A 20,282-nucleotide genomic window follows, 5' to 3' on the forward strand; every position below is an offset into this window, starting at 1 on the left:
AAGTACTTGGCTTCCTCTAGATTTTTAAAGTAATTCATATTCCACAGAAGTTAAGAATCTGAGCTCTTTTTGAAAATTATTTTTTAGTGTAGATGGACAAAATATCTTTATTTATTTTTATGTGGTGCTGAGGATCAAACCCAGTGCCTCACATTGGCAAGGCCAACACTCTACCACTGAGTTACAGCTCCAGTTCAAGAACCTCTGCTCTTAAAGAGAGTTAAAAAGCCACCTGATGGACTGACGCCCTTCCCATGGGTTGTTAATACAATTTTTATTTGAGAATATCTGATAGTTTTAGAAATGTTCTCACTGGGTCCCAAAACACCAGATTGACAGTCCATCTCCAAAATCCACAAACACACCAAGCAGCCTTGTCCTACTGATGGGGCAGGTCATATCCACGGCAGGTTCTGCTTGTAAACACCTACACCTCCACTTCTATATTGCAAATGTCCTGGGCATGAAAGGCCAGGGGAGGCAATCTAAATGGCAGCCTGCTCGACCACTCGGATCCCCTACTGACTTCTCAGACCACAGGGAGAAAGAGATCTCCCATTCCCAGGTCCATCTCTGCAAGCAGATGCCAATAGGTACAATAGATAAAGCAACATGTAGACACAGATATTTAGTTTATTTTTCCTGGCAGTGACAAAAGTCAGCAAAAGACAAGCACTTCAATGCCCTAGAAGTCCTCCTGGATCTAATATCAGCACATCACTGGCTGGGAATAGGGTGGGATCCCCTTTTTATAATCATCCCATAATTTCTCATCCTAGGATACAGTGCTTTCTTGGGTTTCCTGTCCTCTCAATAAGGACACACAGATTCTCTCTCACCAAGAATATCAATCTAGAAGTTCTTTTATTCTCACAAGCTGTCAGGTGGAGGGAGGGACAGCAGCAACATTCAGTTTTAGTGAATGGTGGAATCCAAGATGTCAGTTGAAGGTAGCTCCATGAAAGACTGGAGGGTGACTATGCTGAAGGGCTGCTCAGCACTCACTTCATTGCCTGTTGCTTGGTTCTCCCCAGGTGAGGTGTGGAGGACCATCCGTCTAATGGCAGAGGAGATCTGAGCCCACTATGAAACCAATAACTGCCTGCAGGACTCTGTGAATACCTGTTCTCTGATAGCCCACACATTTCTCTGGGAAGAGCTGGTTCACATCAACGCCGGAGCCTCAGAAAGAACGCATGTTTACATTCTGTACTCTCCAACGGGTAATATTTATCATAAAAATCTAAAACATACTCTTCAGTCTTGAATCCAAACTTCTGGTAGAGCAGCATAGCGGGGTTGCTTGCTGAGACGTGAAGGGTTACATCCTTGCCCATGCAGGTCTGCCAAAAGAGTGGAAAAATACAAGATGAAAACAAAAAGGCCTGAGGGAAAATGAGTAGGTGAAGAAACTCTTTCAAGCGTAGGCAGTTAGTTATGGAAACTGGGGAAATAAGGGACTGAGGCCGAGGCACCGCAGTACTTAGCAACGGCTAGAAACCGAAGGACATTTTGCTGCTGATCTAAACATTCCTAAGACTAAGGAGATAATGAAAATCTGGGCATTGTTTTTGTTTTCCTCTGAATCAAAGGGTCAAGGGAGATATTTTATTGTCAACTTTACTTATAATTGAATTACATTTAAATGTCAAACATATCAGCATCAACTCTATGACAACCTTCAAGAATTAAAGATTGAAATAGTTCTACTTTTATAAACTAAATGTCATCTCATACCCTGCCCCCCAACATACAAATTCCCCCCAGACGTGCTAGAAAAGGTGCTAAATATTAAGAATTTAGATAGATACTAAATATTAAGAATTTTTTTATTAGCTACACATGACAGTACAATGATCTTGACATATCATACATTTGAATCAAATGAGGTATAATTTCTCATTTTTCTGATTGTACAAGTTGCAGAATCATATTGCTCATATAGTCACCTATATACATACAGCAATAATAATGTCTATTTTATTCTGCTGCCCTTCCTATTACTCCTTCCCCTCTCCTCCCCTCCCATCACTTCTCTCTATCCAATCTAATGTGACACACATATTTTTCTTTTTCTCCTTACAACATCATACATGTATTCTGTATAACGATGAGGGTCTCCTTCCATCTTCCGTGCAACTCCCCTTCTCCCTCCTTTTCCCTCCCACATTTCTTCCCTATTTAGTGGTAATCTTCTTCTCATGCTCTTCCTCCCTATCCCATTTTGAGTCATCCACCCCTTATATCAGAAAAGACATTTGGCATTTGTTTTTTAGGGACTGGCTAACTTCACTTAGCATAATCTGCTCTAATGCCATCCATTTCCCTGCAAATGCCATGATCTTGTTTCTAAATATTAAGAATTTAATCATAAAACGTGAGGACCTTGTCCAGACCCTCTGAATCCCAAATTCACCTTCCATCCCTCCAAAACTGACAGTATTTGCTTCACAGAAATGATATTTCTGAATTTTGCATTGGCCTAATCTTTGAGGAAAAGGGTAATAATTGTTCTGTGAACACAAGACAAGCTCTTAGGTTCTTTAACCAGCTACACAGAATAAGGTGTTCCAAAAGCCAGAGAAATTAGGAACTCGTTTTTTTCTTTTTCTTTTTTTTTTCCTTTTTGTTTTTTTGTACCAGGGATTGAACCCAGGGGTGCTTAATCACGGAGTAACTTCCCCAGTCCTTTTTATTTTGAGACAGGGCTTTGCCAAGTTGCTGAGGCTGGCCATGCACTTGTGATCTTCCTGCCTCAGCCTCCCAAGCTGCTGGGATTAAAGGCATGCAATGCACCATTACACCCAGCAAGAAGTTGTTTTTTAATGAGGAAGGCACGGGGACTGAAGTTGACCGAGTCCTGAGATTTGTAATCCATGATTCCCAAGGCCTCTCTGTAAGCACTCTGAAGGCCACTTGGCAGCTACCATCTTTTCTCTGCTTAACCCACAATGTATATCCAAAGCCATTTTGGGGGTCAAAAGAGCCCTGCCACTATAACCAGGACAAGGGCATACTGAGCTTATAAAGTAAATTTTGTGGGGTGATATTAGTGTTCTCTAGATGATAAATATGCATCACCTAACCTTGACAATCACCAAGTACTACCAATTGAGCCCCCTGAATTTAGGCCCTGGGATTGATGATCTGAATGGGGTGCAAGGTACATACATACAAAGATGAACCACTCCTCCACCCATTTAGCAAAGATCACCTCCATGACAGGTCTTATAGTCAGCACTGAGAACACACACTGAGATGTCACCCCTGCCCTCCCTACAGGCCCTTTCTGGTAACATAAAAGGCAGAGAACCCTATAGGCACCCTGCTAGGATAGAACGATAAATGCAGAGAAGATTGATTCTGTGGGTGGGATGTGGTAGAAATAACTGAATGGGTCTCAGTTGAAACATAAGGTAGCACAGGTTAATTGCTAGGAGTGATTTCTTGAGAATAAAGCAATTTCTAGCAAGATGGTTTTTAAGGATCCTACCAACATTTGGGAATTATTAAGAAAGTTTCATTAGAAATTGGAAAATAAGTGCCATTAAAAATTGGAAAAAACATTTTATCATCTCCAGCCTCTCTTTAGAAGGAACCTTGGCCACATCAAGTTTACACTCAGTACTCTATACCAAATACTTCCTAAACAATAGTTACCAGAAACATTACCAGGGAGAAAAATAATTCCTTGAAGAGGGGAAATTATTGCATTTTTATTTGACATTAGCATATAAATATGTGGTATATTTTCTTCAAAGATAAAAGAGGTATATCAAAGGAAGAATTGAATATTAGAATCAAGTTGTAGAAGGGTCACAACAGTTTATACAGTGATAGCTAAATTAAAATAAATAGACTATCTGCTATTTATTGTAACACTTGTGCTAAAATATTACAACTACTTAAAACAAAACAAAAACTTCTCAGAATTTTGACAGTTTGAGTCCAAGAACAGCAGCAATTACCAGTATGGATAGCACACATACATTACAATCTTACATTTAGGTGTTTTGTTGTTTAATTTATGACATATATTCACAAAATGGTTTCTCTGAAACCAGGGTTTGAACAGTAATTTTATTTTAGGGGGGCTCTTATAGCCCCGAGTGGTAATGATTGGCTTCCTTTCCCTTGGTCTCTGAGGTCCCACCACTGGGCTGTGCTGGACAGGACCAGCTCAGCTTCATGACTCCAGGTCATTTAGTGGAGCCCTGAGAGGTAAATCAGGAGCACAGACCACTTGCCTGAATCAGATGATAGATCATGAAAGTTGCAATCCCCGCTCTTCTCCATTCAGGATGGACAAACAGAAATGAAATATATGCTTCATTATATTTCACATCAGGAACCATGAAGCCAAAGGCAATAATGACTTTTTTATAAAGGACGACTACACTGAAGTCTGGATACTGCAGGCACTCAGACAGGTCAATGCCTAAAGAAAAAAAAAAAAAACAGAGACTCAAACTGTGTGCCTTTTGGAATTAAGGAACACCAAGCTGTTCAATTTGTACTTATAGCTATACCTGCATGCTAAAAAAATCCCAAAATTGGAGGCAAAGATATTACCATAGATACCACACATTCAAATCACAAAAATGAATTTTAGAAAATATCAAAATTAACATAGTCTTTTCTAAATACATATGTTAAAAAGATGAGAGGCAGGACAGGTTGGATAGGAGAGAGCGCTCAGGTTCAGAACCGGACACACCTGGCTTTGACTCAGCCTCCTCTACCATGTGTGTGACTTGGCACATTTCAAGATGTCTCAGGGCCTCAGTTCCTGCAACATGTAAGCAAGGAGCATACCTAGACCTGACAGAGCTGGGTAAAGATCCCAGAGAGTGTCCATTTCTTATTACCCCCTCCATATACAACTTATAAGTTTTTTTTATATAAATGCTACCTTTTATAATAAAGAAGTAAAATTAAAAAAATGATTCTGTGCATGATGTATGAAGGTACCTAGCATAATGGCAGAAGCAGCAGATGCTCCCAGAATGCTAATTTTGGCCCCAGTACCACTCCCAGAAGAATGAGCACAGCTCTGCCACCACATGCACTATTACATGATTATTAGGCAGTAAAGATGACATGGCTCTAAATCTTGGTGAAATCTTAACATCTGGAAGACATGGATTAAATAATCCTTTAGGTTTCAAAGCAGATCCAAAACAACATGTGTATATTTAGCAATTAAAATGTGTTCCTCTAATTGATGGCTCTGGTCCTCAGAGACAATTTTGTTAAGGTTGATAAGATAACAAACCCTACTGGGTTTACTTTTATTCTCAAAGTCCATGACTGAGGTATTTGGACTTTTAAAAACACCTTTTGGCAGTACTAACACTCACTAAGGAACAGCTAAACCAACAAAGCATAAAGAACTATTAAGCCAAAAACAAAAGTGTCCAAACGCACCCAAGCTACCAGTCTGTGTATCTTTGATAGACATTACCTGGTATCTAAACATAGGTAGAAGCAAAACAGGATGAATCTTTTATTCTGGAAGCAGAGACAAACAGGGAAGAGAAACAAACAAAAACACTGTTTATTACTTTAATTGCTGGCTTCTTCTTGATCTTAGGAAAGTGAGAGGCATTTATATTTTAATATTTCTATGTTAGTAGAAACAAACTACATGAAATCATAAGACTAAAGGTCTTAGGGTCATGTGGCATACACTAATTTAAAAAGGTGAACTATATAGAAAATTGATCTGCCTGGTTTGGAAGGGGGAACATACCAGGCCAGAAAAACTCCTGACACATAGAGTTGATCGTTGGGATGTGATTTGGTCGAACATAGCAGTAATCGAGAGGTGCGTCGGGTTCAGGTGTCCAATGAGGGTCACTCTTGTGCAGGTGGGAACGAATCTGTGACAGAAGCTGTAGTTTGGGTGGCTTTGTCTCATAATCACGCCTCCAGCAACACAGAAAATAAACAAATTCAAGTCAAGAAAAATAGCTTATATTATTCCTAGCTAACTCACACATACTTTGATCTGCTTTAAATTTTAAACTAATTTATACTGCTCTATATGATAGACTCATTATTAGAAATTATCCTAAGCCAGTCTGGATACTGGCTCAATTGAGACATCTCTGCATTTTTTCTCATTTCAGAGACTATTAAACTTTCAGATTTAAAATTAAAATGATTAAGATAATCACAAAAAATCTACTAGTTGATTTATCTTTGTTTTATAAAAGGACCATCTTGTCTATAAAAGGACAGCTGAAACAAAGAAACGATGGAAGAGCACCCAAAGCAGAAGTTTTTGGTCACAGAAAAATGGAGTGCAGAAACCACATTACTCCCTGTGACACACTCAATACCACATCTCTTCCCCATATACCTGATATAGGGTTTCAAAATTCGAGAAGTATAAGGGCTGACAATACTTTGGTCCACGGCCATATCTTCTGATCCCACCAAACGATACAAAAACTTGGTGGTCTGATGCCGAAATCCTTTCCTGGATGGCAAGGCAGTCTATGTGAAAGAAACGTGGTTATATAAACATAAAATTACTCAAAGGATTGGTTAATTTCCATACGTAATTAGTACTTATGGTATTTCTATGTGTCAGAAAATAGGTCTTTCTGCATTACTTATTTGGAAAGCTCAAATTTCAGCTAAAACTTTGTAGACAACTTTTTTTTAAAAAAATTTTTTAATATTTATTTTTTAGTTCTCGGCGGACGCAACATCTTTGTTTGTATGTGGTGCTGAGGATCTAACCCGGGCCGCACGCATGCCAGGCGAGTGAGTTACCGCTTGAGCCACATCCCCAGCCCCTGTAGACAACTTTTGCCAACTAGATAACAAAAAACTAACCCCAGTTATAATAAAGTCAAAATGATTTTTAAAAATTTAAAAATATTAAGTCACTTGAGTGAAATGCAGGACTAAACACTGGATTTACAGCTTCTTTTTGTCTATGTTATATATTCAGCCAGTCTCTAAATACTAACCAGCACTAGCATCAAGTAGGTAACATACACATGGGACATACTGTATGACTACACTATTACGCAATGTGCCACAGGGGCCAATTACTGCTGTCCTTGTGTATGGGTTTTCTGAAATATGTCAATTTTTCATGAGCAAAACTGACAAAAATGGGAGTGATGTTAATTTATCATCCCTAAAACAAATCTCAATTAGCAGGGAGGCCCTCTCAGAGGGAGGGTGTCCTAGCAGAACTGGGGAACTTCACAGATTCCCTATGAAGCCCAAGAGCAGCACTGAAGGCATGCTCTTCTGCAATGACTGCTGCTCCAGGGCCCTCATTAGTGTAGTAACAGAACATGTGCAATTAAGGTTTTATAGCAAAGAGCTCAGAAGTAAAATTAAAAGGCACATTTATAAAGTGGATTGCCAAGGGTTGGAGGAAGTTTAGAAACCTGAGTTGTTTTTGTAGAATCAGTTTTCTCTTAGCCTAGAAAATAACTTTGTTGAAAGAAGAGCAAGATTTCTTTCTTTGTAATTTGCTCTCATACTTTCCCAACCTGGACACCAAAATTTTCAAAAGCCAACTTTGAAATTCTTTCAAGGCTTAAAGTAAGTTTCAAAGTAATCATCCCTGTAGGTATAAGTGGCTCCTAATATCCAAAGGCACAGTCAATTGCTCCTCCCTTTCAATCTGGGTGGGTCTTATGAATAGTTTCGACGAATCAGAAAATGAGAGAAGTAACATGAACTTTGGAATCTAGGTCTAAAGACACTGGCAGCTTCCCATATCTCCCTCTTTGAATTGGCCTGCATGTGCTAAACCAGTGAATGACTAGCGGCCATATGGAGACAGGCTCTGGAAGAAGAGAAGTATTCTGGGCATTACAGTCACAACCCAGTTCCCTAGCAAGTACAGCCATATAAGTGACCCTAGTCTTCAGCTCTCGAAGTTAACAACCCAACTGAGCCCAGTAAATTCATAGAATCAGAGGAAATATTAGTTATTATAATAGGACACTAAATTGGAATGGTTTATCATGCAGCAACAGTAAACTAACACACTAGGCACTTAACAAATAGCCCACAAAATACTCAAAATATCTGGTTAGTCTCAAGGTGGGTCCTGTGGCACCCCCCTGGATGTTATACTGCTTCCCAACTTTCTTCCATCTCCATTGCTTTCATCCTATGCTGAACCAACTTCCACTCTGCCTGGACCACCATCACTGTTTCCTGTTGGTCTCTTTGCTACTACTACATCGTCCCACGTTATCCACTGAGAAGCCAGAATCTTCTGGGCATGATGGCTATAATCCCAGCGATTCAGGAGGCTGCAGCAGGAGGATCACAATTCAAAGCCACCCTGGGCAACTTAGCAAGGCCCTAAGTGACTTAGTGAGAACTTGTCTCTAAATACAAGTTTGTTGTTTTTTTTTTTTTAAATATTTATTTTTTTTTTAGTTCTCGGCAGACACAACATCTTTGTTGGTATGTGGTGCTGAGGATCGAACCTGGGCCGCACGCATGCCAGGCGAGCGCGCTACCGCTTGAGCCACATCCCCAGCCCTAAATACAAGTTTTTTAAAAAGGGGGAGAGGGCCTAGAGATGTGGCTCAGTCCCCCTTGGGTTCAATCTCCAGTACCAAAAAACAAAATTAAAAAAAATAATAATAAATTCACATCCTAAAAAAGAAAAAAAAAATCCACATCCTTTGATCAAAATTCCCATGGTAGTTTCCCACTATATGTTCATGATACAATTCAAACTCCTCAACTGTGACTTGCAGGATCATGCAGAATCTGGTTGCATTACTCCTAAAGCCTCCTCTTCCATCCATTAATTCCTTCGCCATCACCATGTTCAAGGCATACACACCAGCCTTACTCCTGCCTTTGGACTTCCCTGACCTTCAACTCTGAGCTTTCTTTATTCTGGCTTCTCTTTGACAATCAGGACTTAGTTCAAGTGTTACCTCTACTAAGAGGCTACCTTTAACCCCCGAGAACAGAGTGGTGCCACTGCCCTCTGCTCCTCTCCTCTACCACAGTACTTGCTTTGGATCAGGAGATCTCTGTGTTGATTAAACTAGTCACCATCATCTCTCTGCTTGAGGAGGTCAGCTCCATAAAGGCAATTTAACTCTGCAGTATTCCCAAGTAGACTGGTGCCTGGCACATCTTAGGTACTCAAATTACATCTGAATGACAAAGTGGGAAATGACAAAGGGGGAAAATACAACCCAAAGTCAAATATTAAGTATGAACAATATTATATTCTTCAAAATTCTAATTCTAAACACAATGGAGAGCTAGATTGGCTGCTGGATCCATTCCAAAACCTGACCTGGGAGAGGACAGGGAAGATGGAACACAAGGCTGAGAAAAGACTTGGGGAGATCAATGGTGCTGGGACCTAGTGAGGCAGTGAAAGCAGAACACAGCTCTCCATCAAATGAGGCTGGGAGCTGCCTGGTTACACAACCTCTCTCCCAGTGCTGCTGTGAATGTATTACTGAAAATCAACTTTGTCAGCCACATTCTGATGGAGGATTATGTCAGAGCAACACTGGAGTCTTCCTGAGGTGGAGGGGAGACTCCACTGTGGACAACCCTGAGCACTATATAATCCAGCAGTGATAACAAAGGGAGAAAAAGGCAGTCCCAGGGCCAGTGGTGCTGTGAGGACCCTTGAGAGGTGAGGCTGCCTGATTGGAAAAAGGTGAGGATGGAAAGTGGGTTAGCCCAGAGCATGCCATTTTACCAAACTTGCCAAAAGGGTCACAAGCTAGGAACATGCCTTTTGCATTTCTGCCAGGTGTATGCTACCAACAAAGATAGCTGAAAAGACTGAGGAAAGAAGAGTTCAAAGAGGAAAAACCAAGACTCGTAAGTGAGTACAATAAAACTAAAGGAGTATAACAAACTATTGGAAAAACAATTTACTAAATAAGAATTTTTAAAAAGCACAATAATTGTCATTAGGAAAATACAAATCCAAACTACAGTGAGCTACCACTTCATACCCACAGATGGCTACAACAAAAAAGACATAATAACAACATGGTGAGGATATACAGAGAAATCAGAACGTTTATACATGGCTGGTAAACAATGATGCCCCCACTCTGGAAGACAGTCTAGCAGTTCTTCAAAATGTTAAACATAGAGTAAACCATCTGACCCAGCAATTCCACTCCTAAATATACACCCAATCAAAACATATATCCACAAAAGCTTGGACACAAATGTTCACAGCAGCATTATTCATGATAGCCAAAAGGCAGAAACAATCCCAATGTCTATCAACTGATGGAATATTAAGCCATAAAGAGAATAAACTATTAATACATGCTATAACATGCATGAAACTTGAAAACATTATATAAGTGAAAGAAGGTGGTCACAAATCATATGTGACTCCATTTATATATGTCCAAGATAGGGAAGCCTATGAGGTGAAGAGTAGATTAATGGGGAGAAGTAGGGATTTGGGCAGTATAAGCAAAAGGGCTCAGGGTGTCTTTTGGGGGTGATGAAATGTTCTAAAATTGATTATGCTTAGACTCTGTGAATATATTAGAAACTTCTAAAATATTCAGTTTAAATGGGTGAATTGTTTGGTACATGAATTGTATCTCAATGAAGCTGCTACAAAAGCAAAAGCGTAATGAATAAGACTCCAAAGTAATGGAGGTGTCTGGAAATAGGAAGGATTAGTTATAAAGTGTTTCTTATTTAATAACTGATATTAAAAACACAGTTGCTGAAATAAAGCACTCAGTGAATGATGGTAGGGAAGGTCAAGGAATTATTTAAAAAGCCAAAGGAAGAGAAAAAAGATGTACTGGTGTTGCTGGGCACAGTGGTGCACACCTACAATCCCAGAAACTTGGGAGGCTGAAGCAGGAGGATGGTGAGTTTGAAGCCAGCCTCAGCAACTTAATGAGGCCCTTAGGAACCTAGTAAGACCCTGTCTCAAAGTGGGGGGTGGGAGGGGCAGAGGAGGAGGTTTTGCTGCAATTCGGCTCAGTGGTAAAGCATCCATGGTTTCATGTCATCCTAACAAAAAGCTGAACAAACTGAAAAGTCAACAGCTCTTCTTAGATCTGCACCAGAAGTGAGGTGACAAGGCACATTGCTGCCCCCCAAGTTAAAGAGAGAGACTGAAGCAGAAACAGGAATCAGTACTGGGGCAGGAAAACCTAAACTATAGTTGAATTTCTGGAATCTCAGTGTGGTCAAGGCAGAGACAATTCTAGAGGGCCCAGACTGAGGGGGAACCCCACACTCTTCTACGTTTTATCTCCAAGAGTTGGACCAGGTTCTCAAAGTGAAGATCAAAGAACCTCCTAAGCCCCACATCAGCAGGGGAGGGGGAAAAAGGAACCACTTTGAAATAGGATAGAGAACTTTGTTCTTAACGATGCCTTCCCTCAGGAAAAATTATTTTACTAAAGCCTCACCCACAGGGGTTTCCTCAATGGATAACTAGCCTTAAAAAAGAGATAATACACAACTCTAGAACTCCAACACTGTCTAGTCATCCCATTGACTGAGAGTCTCCCACTGATTGGGGAGAAAAACTGAGAAGCACTAGAGAAGTTCATAGCCCAGAGGCACAGGCTCTCTAAAAGACTGAGACCTAAATCACAGGACTACAGAACAACCAACACTTCCTGGCACCACTAAGAACTTGTTACTATAGTTCATCTTATCCAAAACATGATGTTTGGCTTTCAACAAAAAAATACAAGGCATACTAAAGGCAAAAAACACAGTAGGAAGAAATAGAAAAAGCATTACAACCAGACTCAGATATAGTAGGGTTATGTGAGAGTTATTAGACCAGAAATTTTAAATGACTATGATTAATATAATATATTAAGGGCCCTAGCTGGGCATGGTGGTCTACACCTGTAATCCTAGCCATCTGGGAGGCTGAAACAGGAGGATTGAAAGTTCAAGGCCAGCTTCAGCAACTTAGTGAGATCCTGCCTCAAAAATAGAATACAAGGAGTTGGGAGTATAGCTCAGTGGTAGAGCACCCCTGGGTTCAATCCCCAGTACCCCAATACCAAAAGAAAGAAAGGAAAAAAAAAAAAGTTGAGGGCTCTAATGGACAAAGTAGACAACATGCAAGAATAGATGGGTACTTTAAACAGAGAGATGGAAATTCTAAAAATGAATCAATAAGAAATTCTGAGATCAAAAGCAAATAACTGAAAATAAGAATGCCTTTGATAATGAGCTCATTAGTAGCCTGGACACACAGCTAAGAAAAAACTCTCTAAGCTTGAGGACATGTCACTAAAACCTTCTAAAGTTGAAATGCAAAGAGAAAAATGTCTGCAAAAGAAAGAATGGAATAGAATATCCAAAATATGTGGGACAAATACAAGAGTCTAACATATGCATAATGGGAATACCAGCGAAGGGAAAGAAAAAGAAAAAAAGAATTGCAGCAACAACAACCCCTAATTAATGTCAGATAGCAAACCACAGATCCAGGAAACCTGGAGAACACCAAGCCAGATAAATACCAAGCAACACCTCTGACTTAAAGTCAAGAGTTGTCAAGCAAGTTAAATGACAGCAAAAACACTTAAAAATGCATTAAGATAAAAAATGGAGAGAAAATCTCGAAAGCTTCCAGGAGAAGGGAGAATTTTAAAAGGAGGCCACAATGAAATAAAAATAAGATTGATACTGGGGCTCTCAGAAGTAAAATATATGTAAGATGATAACAGAGTTATAATTTCAAAATGTCAGAGGAAAAAAAAATCACAATTTTATATTTAGATATGCTATCATTTAAATGCAAGAATGAAATGAAGATATCTTAGATATACAGATCTTCAAAATTAACCTCAAAAAGATTGCATTTTAAAGAACCCTAGGAGGGAAGAAGTCCAGCAAGAAATCAATTTGAGAGGAAATATGAGGGCTAGGGTTGTGGCTCAGAGGTAGAGTGCTTGCCTACCATGCGTGAGGCACTGGGTTTGATCCTCAGCACCACACACACAAAAATAAAGATATTGTGTCCACCTATAACTAAAAAATAAACATTTAAAAAGAAAAGAAAAAAAGAAATAATGAGCCAGGCATGGTGGTACACACCTGTAATCCCAGTGACTTGGGAGGCTGAGGCAGGAGGAGAGTGAGTTCAAAGCCAGCCTCAGCAAAAGTGAGGAGCTAAGCAACTCAGTGAGACCCTGTCTCTAAATAAAATACAAAATAGGGCTAAAGATGTGGCTCAGTGGTCAAGTGCCCCTGGGTTCAATCGCTAGTACCAAAAAAAAAAAAAAAAAAAAAAGAGAGAGAGAAACCAGAGAGAATAAACAATGTAACAAAATTTACTTACCACTTAAAATAAGTAAGGCAAAGAAAAAATACAAATGAGAGCATGCAAAAATACTTTAGTTTGGGAAGAAAACCAGATAACAACATTAAAAAATTAGTATAGAAAAATAAATGTCTTAAAAATAAATAAATCAATGTCTTAAGTTAGGACCTATAAAAATAATGATTAGAAATAAATCTAGTTACCAAAAAATATTTTATCTGAAAACTGATTAGTAAAATTATTTTATCTGAAAACTAAAAATGGCACTAATTCTTGGGCAAAGAGGAAATAATGAAGAAAATTACAGAATGTTAAGTACTGATTGGTAATAAAGTCACATCATTTTAAAAGCCATAAATTATAGGTAACAGTACTTACAGGGATATTTATAACTATGAATACACATTTATCAGAAAGTAAGTAAGACTATGAATAGAGTAAGTGAATGCGCAACTGCCAACCTGTATAACTGCATTAAACTCATACTAAAGGTCTGGGTTGCTTGGCATGGTGGTACATGCCTGTAATCCTAGAGACTAGGGAGGCTGAAGTAGGAGAATGGTTAAATTTGAGTCCAACCTGAGCAATTTAGCAAGACCCTCTCTCAAAATAAAAAATAAAAAGGTCTGGGGATGAAGCTCAGTGGTAGAGCACCCCTATGTTCAAACTCTAGTACCAAAAGAAAAAGTCCAGGTTAAGATGGAGGATTAACTACAAGCACCCCCCTATTAAAACTACAGAAATAGAATGGCGGGGGGTGGGGTGGTAAATACACAAGAACAGAAAAATGGAGAAAAGAAACAATAGAAACTAGGGGTCATATGGACGAATAATAACTGATTTAACCAAAATCCTAAAATGACTTTGGATACAGTGAGAACTAGCCCAGTCAATGCTGTAGAACCCACAGAACTAAAACCTAGGTGGTGAGCAAGATTCCTCATCCCCTATCCCTCAATTCCCTGCTGTGGGTGGCTGCTCTCTCCCAGCAGCAGTTGAGAAGTACCATCTCTACAGAAGGTGTAACAGGGGTTCTGATAGCAATAAGGTGAGTGGGAAGGTCCCTCTTCTCTCACTTGGCAACCAGGTTTCTGAATCTGGAAACTCTGACCAGTTCATGAGGAGAGACTTAAAAGCAGAATTGTTAGGGCTTGCCACAGAGGACTCACCTAGACTCTGAGTGTGCACAGAATCACAGGTTTATTGCATTTTCCTCAGAATTTGAAAGCATTGCCCATTGTCTACTTGGTTCCAGTTTTCTGTTAGGTTGGCTTTCAACTTCATCTGCCACTGGCTTGAAATTCTGGTTTAACTTAAGGCTTTCTCAAACATGCAGATCTCAAAGTTTACCTCCCATGCATCTATTTTTGTTGTTGTTGTTGTTTGGTTGGTTTTTTGGTTTTGGGGAGGTTGAACCCAGGGACACTTTATCACTGAACTATATCCTCAGCCCTTTTTGTTTTTATTTTGAGATGGGGTCTCACTAAGTTGCCCAGTCTGGCCTTGAACTTGCAATCTTTCTGCCTCAGCCTCTCAAATCACTGGGATCATGGGCATGTGTCATTGTACCCAGCTCCTATGCAGCTTTGCTTAGGAAACCAACAGGTAAAGAAGGGCCACAGGAAACAAATCAGACACACAGGATGGGCAAAGGAACTGCAGGAGAAGGGAGAAATTAGGACCCCTGCTGAGTCTCACACACAAAAGTGGCCAGCACAAAGTGGACAAGTGTGACTCCAGGGGCAGACACAAGAGGCTGTCGTCACTAAGTCCCTGTTACCACCAACCATCTTTTAAACCTAAGGAGTAAGTGGTGGCCCAGAATAATCTCAGCTGTGCTCAGCTTTTCTAAACCATGCACTCTGAACCTCCTGTACCCTCTCAGTACATGCTCCCTGGATCAGAGAAGGATACCCACTACACAGGTTACACTGACTTACTTACAAGATAGAAGCCATATCAGCCTTAGCAGGAACTACAGAGAATCTCATTCCCTCTATCTAGATTTCTTTTTTTCTTTTGTACTAGGGATTGAACCCAGAGGCTATTAACCACTGAGCCACATCCCTAATCCTTTCTATATTTTATTTTGAGGCAGGGCCTCACTAAGTTGCTGAGGCTGGCCTTTTTTTTTTTTTTTTTTAAAGAGAGTGAGAGAGGAGAGAGAGAATTTTTAATATTTATTTTTTAGTTCTCGGGGACACAACATCCTTGTTGGTATGTGGTGCTGAGGATCGAACCCGGGTCGCACGCATGCCAGGCGAGCGCGCTACCGCTTGAGCCACATCCCCAGCCCTGAGGCTGGCCTTAAACTCAGGATCCTCCTACCTCAGCCTCCCGAGTTGCTAGGATTACAGTTGTATACCACCATGCCTGGCTTTGCCCAGATTTGTCATGGTTCCTGATATATATACAACAACCCTAACTGACGTTCAAACTGTGGTGAGCATTCTGTTTCCCAGGACCCCTAATGACCCTGATCACTGACTTGCCCAGGCGGGGCTCATGGAAACTGAAGCCAGAACATAACTGTATAGGGCTGCCAGAACAAAGTATAGTTGTCTCTCAGTATCTGTAGGAAGTTGTTTCCAGGATCCCCTGAGAATACCCAAATCTACAGATGCTCAAGTCTTTTATATAAAATGGCACGGTATTTGCATATAATCTAAGCACATCCTTCCATATACTTAAAATCACCTCTAAATTATTTATTATACATAAAATAATGTTACGTAAAAAGATGTCATACAAGGGCTGGGGATGTGGCTCAAGCGGTAGCGCGCTCGCCTGGCATGCGTGCAGCCAGGGTTCGATCCTCAGCACCACATACCAACAAAGATGTTGTGTCCGCCGAGAACTAAAAAATAAATATTAAAAATTCTCTCTCTCCTCTCTCACTCTCTCTTTAAAAAAAAAAAAAGATGTCATACAAATTGTTTAGGTAATAATGATAAGAAAATAATCTATATATATTCAGTGCTGAGAGCCATTGCCAAGTAGGAATGACGCATCGTAATCCTTGCCAGTGTACCCCATGTTAAATGGACTTGCCTTGGAAATTTGCTGTGACCTTGCTTGTGTGTTTGAGAAAGGTGACCCTGCTCAATGACCAGGGTGGATCCAGGATTAGGGTGTATCCTGCAGGAAGTATCCCCATCCTTGGGTTTAGGGCGTGACAATAGGAGTTTTAGGGAAGTTGGAGGTTGAAGATTATTCCTGCTGGGAGTAGGGCGTGCCTGCTGCCTGAGTTCCCGAAGAGTCGTGGAGAGAAAGTATTTAGGACGTGAATTGTGCGGGAGATTGGGATTGCCCCTGAACCTGTGTGGAGGCGGTGGGAGATCGGGAATAAAGAATTGCTTTATTTGTTTGAACCTACAAAGCTGTGTGGTGGCTCGTGATTCTGTGCCAAGCCGAGACATTGGCATTTGGCAATTCAGTACAGATTTAATTTTTCCCCCAATTTTTTCCATTTACAATTGGTTGAATCTGTGGGTTCCCTCTCCATGGATACAAAAAACTGACTGTGGGGCTGGGGATGTGGCTCAAGTGGTAGAGCACTCGCCTGGCATGCGTGTGACCCGGGTTCGATCCTCAGCACCACATACAAACAAAGATGTTGTGTCCGTCGAAAACTAAAAAATAAATATTAAAAAATTCTCTCTCTCTCTCACTCTCTCTTTAAAAAAAAAAAAACTGACTGTATCATAAACTGGGTGCCTTAGAACAAAGGAAATTAACTGTCTCAGCTTCAGAGCTCAAAAGTCAGAAATCAAGGTATGGGTAGGGCCATGCTCTCTCTGAGTGTATTACCAGATAATCTGTCCTGTAACTTTCTCTAAGATTCTGGTGCTGCTGGCAATCCCTGGGTCATAGATGCACCGCTAATATCTGCCTGTCACGTGGTCTTCTCCCAGTGACTGATCTCTGTGTCTCTTCTCTTATAAAGTCATCAGTTGAATTGGATTAAGGGTCCACTCTACTCTAGAATAACCTCATTTTAATAGGACTATATCTATAAAAGCCCTATTTCCAAATAAGGTCAATTCATTCACAGGTAACAGAGGTAGGGGTGTCAATAAATCCTTTTGAAAGACACAACTAATCCAAAACTATGATTCAGAAACACTGTTTTGCATTATCTTCTTTCACAGCATTTCTCTAAAAGTGACAATTTCCTTGAAGTTAGATTTGTGCATGTTGTTCAGTGTTTGTTTTTGCTTTTGTGCTGGGGATTGAATCCAGGGCACTTCACCACTGAGCTAGCCCTTTAATTTTTTTTTTTTTTTCTTACTTTGAAATAGGGTTTTGCCAAATTGCTGGGGCTGGACTTCAAACTGACCTCCTGCCTTAGTCTCCCAAATAACCTCTATGACACATTTCATAGTTAACAAAGTAAAGTATAGAACAAATCAAGAAAAAAAAAATAAAGTATATGGATTAAAAACAAAGACACACAAGAATGAAGAACAGGTGAACAGATAACTATAAGCAAAAGCACAAGAATATGCAGAAAATACTGAATAGACTAAAGAAAGCTGAAACCTTAGGTTGTAATAAAGACAGGCAGAGAGCACAGTGATTTACACAACAGCCTCAGGAAAGCACAGATATTAGAGGGATTAGGCTCTGTTAAAGCTGAGGGCAGGCAGTGGGACTACGGAATGAGAGGCTCTTTGTTTGCTCAACCATAGGAAATTATCATTCCCTCATAGGAAGAAGACTGGACCCTCCACAGAGTCTCGAGAAATTCTGGACACAAGGAACCAAGCTAGAAGTAAGGCCTGTCTGGAAGACAGGGAGAGTCATGGGAGGTTGCTTTAAAGGTAGGTAGGCTCCTGGTTACTCCCCACCTGGCTCCTGGATTGTAGGTAGGCAGGTTAATACTTCAAAGGGAAGAAAAGATGGGAAGTAGGTGGGAAAAGAAGTGACAATTAAGATGAGCAGGGGTCTTGCCAAACTCTAGCCCACAGGACAAATCCAGCCATTGCTCACTTTAGTAAATAAGCTTCTCTGGGACATAGTCATTCACTATGGCTGCTTCCCATTACAGCAGCAGAGTTGAATAAATACGACCTAGACTGTGTGACCCACAATATTTACTGCCTTTAAAGAAAGTTTGCCAATCCCTGGTCTATAGGATCCAATGTGCAACAATAGGAAAGTTCCTAAAACAGAACAAAGGAAACAGAAGACAGGAAATCAAAACTTTCTAGAACTCAGGAAGAAGGCATGACAAATCGAAAGGGCTTATAAGCCAAATGCCCAGCACAACAAAAGAAAGAAGCCCCATCCTTGGGGGATTACATCACTGAGTAATATTTGACCATGAGCAATAAAGAGACATGTCATTACCTTCCCGAGAAAAATAAGAAAACAGAAAAATGAAAATTCACAGGGTAAGAAACAACGAGGGAACATGTTTAAACTTACCTGTAACCAAAGAAATGAAATAGAAAAGGCTGGGTAGTATCTAGTGCTAGCAAAGAAAGAGGGAAATAAGACATTTCCTACCTACTAGTGGGAAGCCCCAGAAGTTCTGATTGGAATTAATTGTTTCCAGGAGCACTCACAGAACGTGGGTTCCATTGAACAGTCTCTGAGCAGAGGGGACCAAACACTGATACCTCAGTTACCATTTCATGTTGTTTTATGTTTTGCCCTAACTATACAGATATTTACACACCTGCAGGTTCTGCTCTGCACAGTATCTGGGACACTGCACATCCTCAACAAATCTGCCAATCAAAATGACTTGAAGCATGTACAACTACCATCAGAGACAGAGAGACAGGAAAAAAATCCTCTAGGTTATGTCTTATATGCTCAGTGGAAAAGAAATTGAAGATGTATTGAATAATTTTGAAACATAAAGCCAAGCAATTTTTGCATTTTCCTCCCTTATTCTTTTCTTTTCTCTCCTAAAATTACTCATGATTTTAAAAGTCATAGCATAGCAACATGATGACACATGCCTGTAATCCCAGCAACTTGGGAGGCCAAGGCAGGGGATCATAAGTTCAAGGCCAGCCCTCAGCAACTCAGCCCCAAGCAACTTAGTGAGACCCTGTCCAAAATAAAAATTAAAAGGGCTGGGATGTGCCTCAAAGCACCCTTGGGCTCAATCCCCACTACCAAAAAAAAAAAAAAAAGGCAAGCGTAACATGTCCACTGTCAGATGCTGCCTGCCGGACTTCCACCCAACCCCTAACAGTTTTAGAGTGCATGCTCACATCACCTGGTATCGGTCAAGAATCCTGAAGTCCTGACAGGTAGTCCGATATGTGGCTTGTCCAGCTGGAAGCCTGGAAACTCCTCCTTCTTTGGCTCCATAAATCCCATCAACTAACAGAAGAGCAGCATTAACAACTTGATCCAAGTCAAAAAGTGGTAATCCCCTATCCCTTTTTGCTTGTCTGACAATCAATTTCCGCTTCAGTCTCCGAGCTTCTGGTGTCATAGCAACTGCACTGGGACAGGCTTCCAGCCTCTTAAGAAGAAGTTTTTCTTCATAGATGCTCACAGGAGTGTACTTGGGCCCTTTAGGTTTTGTGTCTTTCTCCAGTGGAGGCTTCCTCTTTTCTCGAGCCCTTGTTTGCAAAGATGTGTTTGAATCTGTGTCTTCACTATCAACATCCATCCTGTCAGGCTTTTCCTCCTCACTCTCTACCTCCTGCTTTATCTGTTCAGGTGCTCTGACCTTCTTTCTGCCTCCAATCACGGGCCCAGAAGCTGCTGACCCAGATGGGGGTGGAACATACTCCATCCCTGGGTCTATGACGCCATCGCCTTCCAGTTCATCATCATCTACACAGAGTATAAAACAGTAGTATCAAGACATAGGGAAGAAGGGGCTGAGAGTATAGCTCAGCACAAGGCCCTGGGTTCAATGCCTAGCACCAGGAAAGTTTAAAAAAAGAAAAGACATAGGAAAGAAGAAGGCAAGAGGTGAAAACTCACACCCAAGATAAAAGACTTG

The 20,282-nt window shown here is 40.5% G+C and overlaps 1 protein-coding gene across 5 annotated transcripts in view; it reads right to left on the minus strand.

Moving 5' to 3' along the window:
- Window positions 1-615: 615 nt before the first annotated feature.
- The window catches only part of Kat14 (lysine acetyltransferase 14), a 38,064-nt gene continuing 18,397 nt past the window's right edge, over window positions 616-20,282 (minus strand). For 4 of the 5 annotated variants that reach the window (XM_021723140.3, XM_013356483.4, XM_013356482.4 and 1 more), the window contains exons 6-10: window positions 19,542-20,110; window positions 6,365-6,501; window positions 5,753-5,928; window positions 4,248-4,438; window positions 616-1,343 (exon numbers count right to left, since the gene is read on the minus strand). In XM_021723140.3, coding sequence (XP_021578815.1) covers window positions 1,170-1,343; window positions 4,248-4,438; window positions 5,753-5,928; window positions 6,365-6,501; window positions 19,542-20,110 — 1,247 coding nt within the window. In that variant the 3' untranslated portion in view covers window positions 616-1,169. Of the gene's footprint in view, window positions 1,344-4,247; window positions 4,439-5,464; window positions 5,512-5,752; window positions 5,929-6,364; window positions 6,502-19,541; window positions 20,111-20,282 lie in introns of those variants that run through there. The other variant, XM_021723141.3, reaches the window with a different exon arrangement.

The sequence above is a fragment of the Ictidomys tridecemlineatus genome, chromosome 5 (assembly GCF_052094955.1).
Source record: "Ictidomys tridecemlineatus isolate mIctTri1 chromosome 5, mIctTri1.hap1, whole genome shotgun sequence".
In the NCBI taxonomy this organism is placed as follows: domain Eukaryota; kingdom Metazoa; phylum Chordata; class Mammalia; order Rodentia; family Sciuridae; genus Ictidomys; species Ictidomys tridecemlineatus.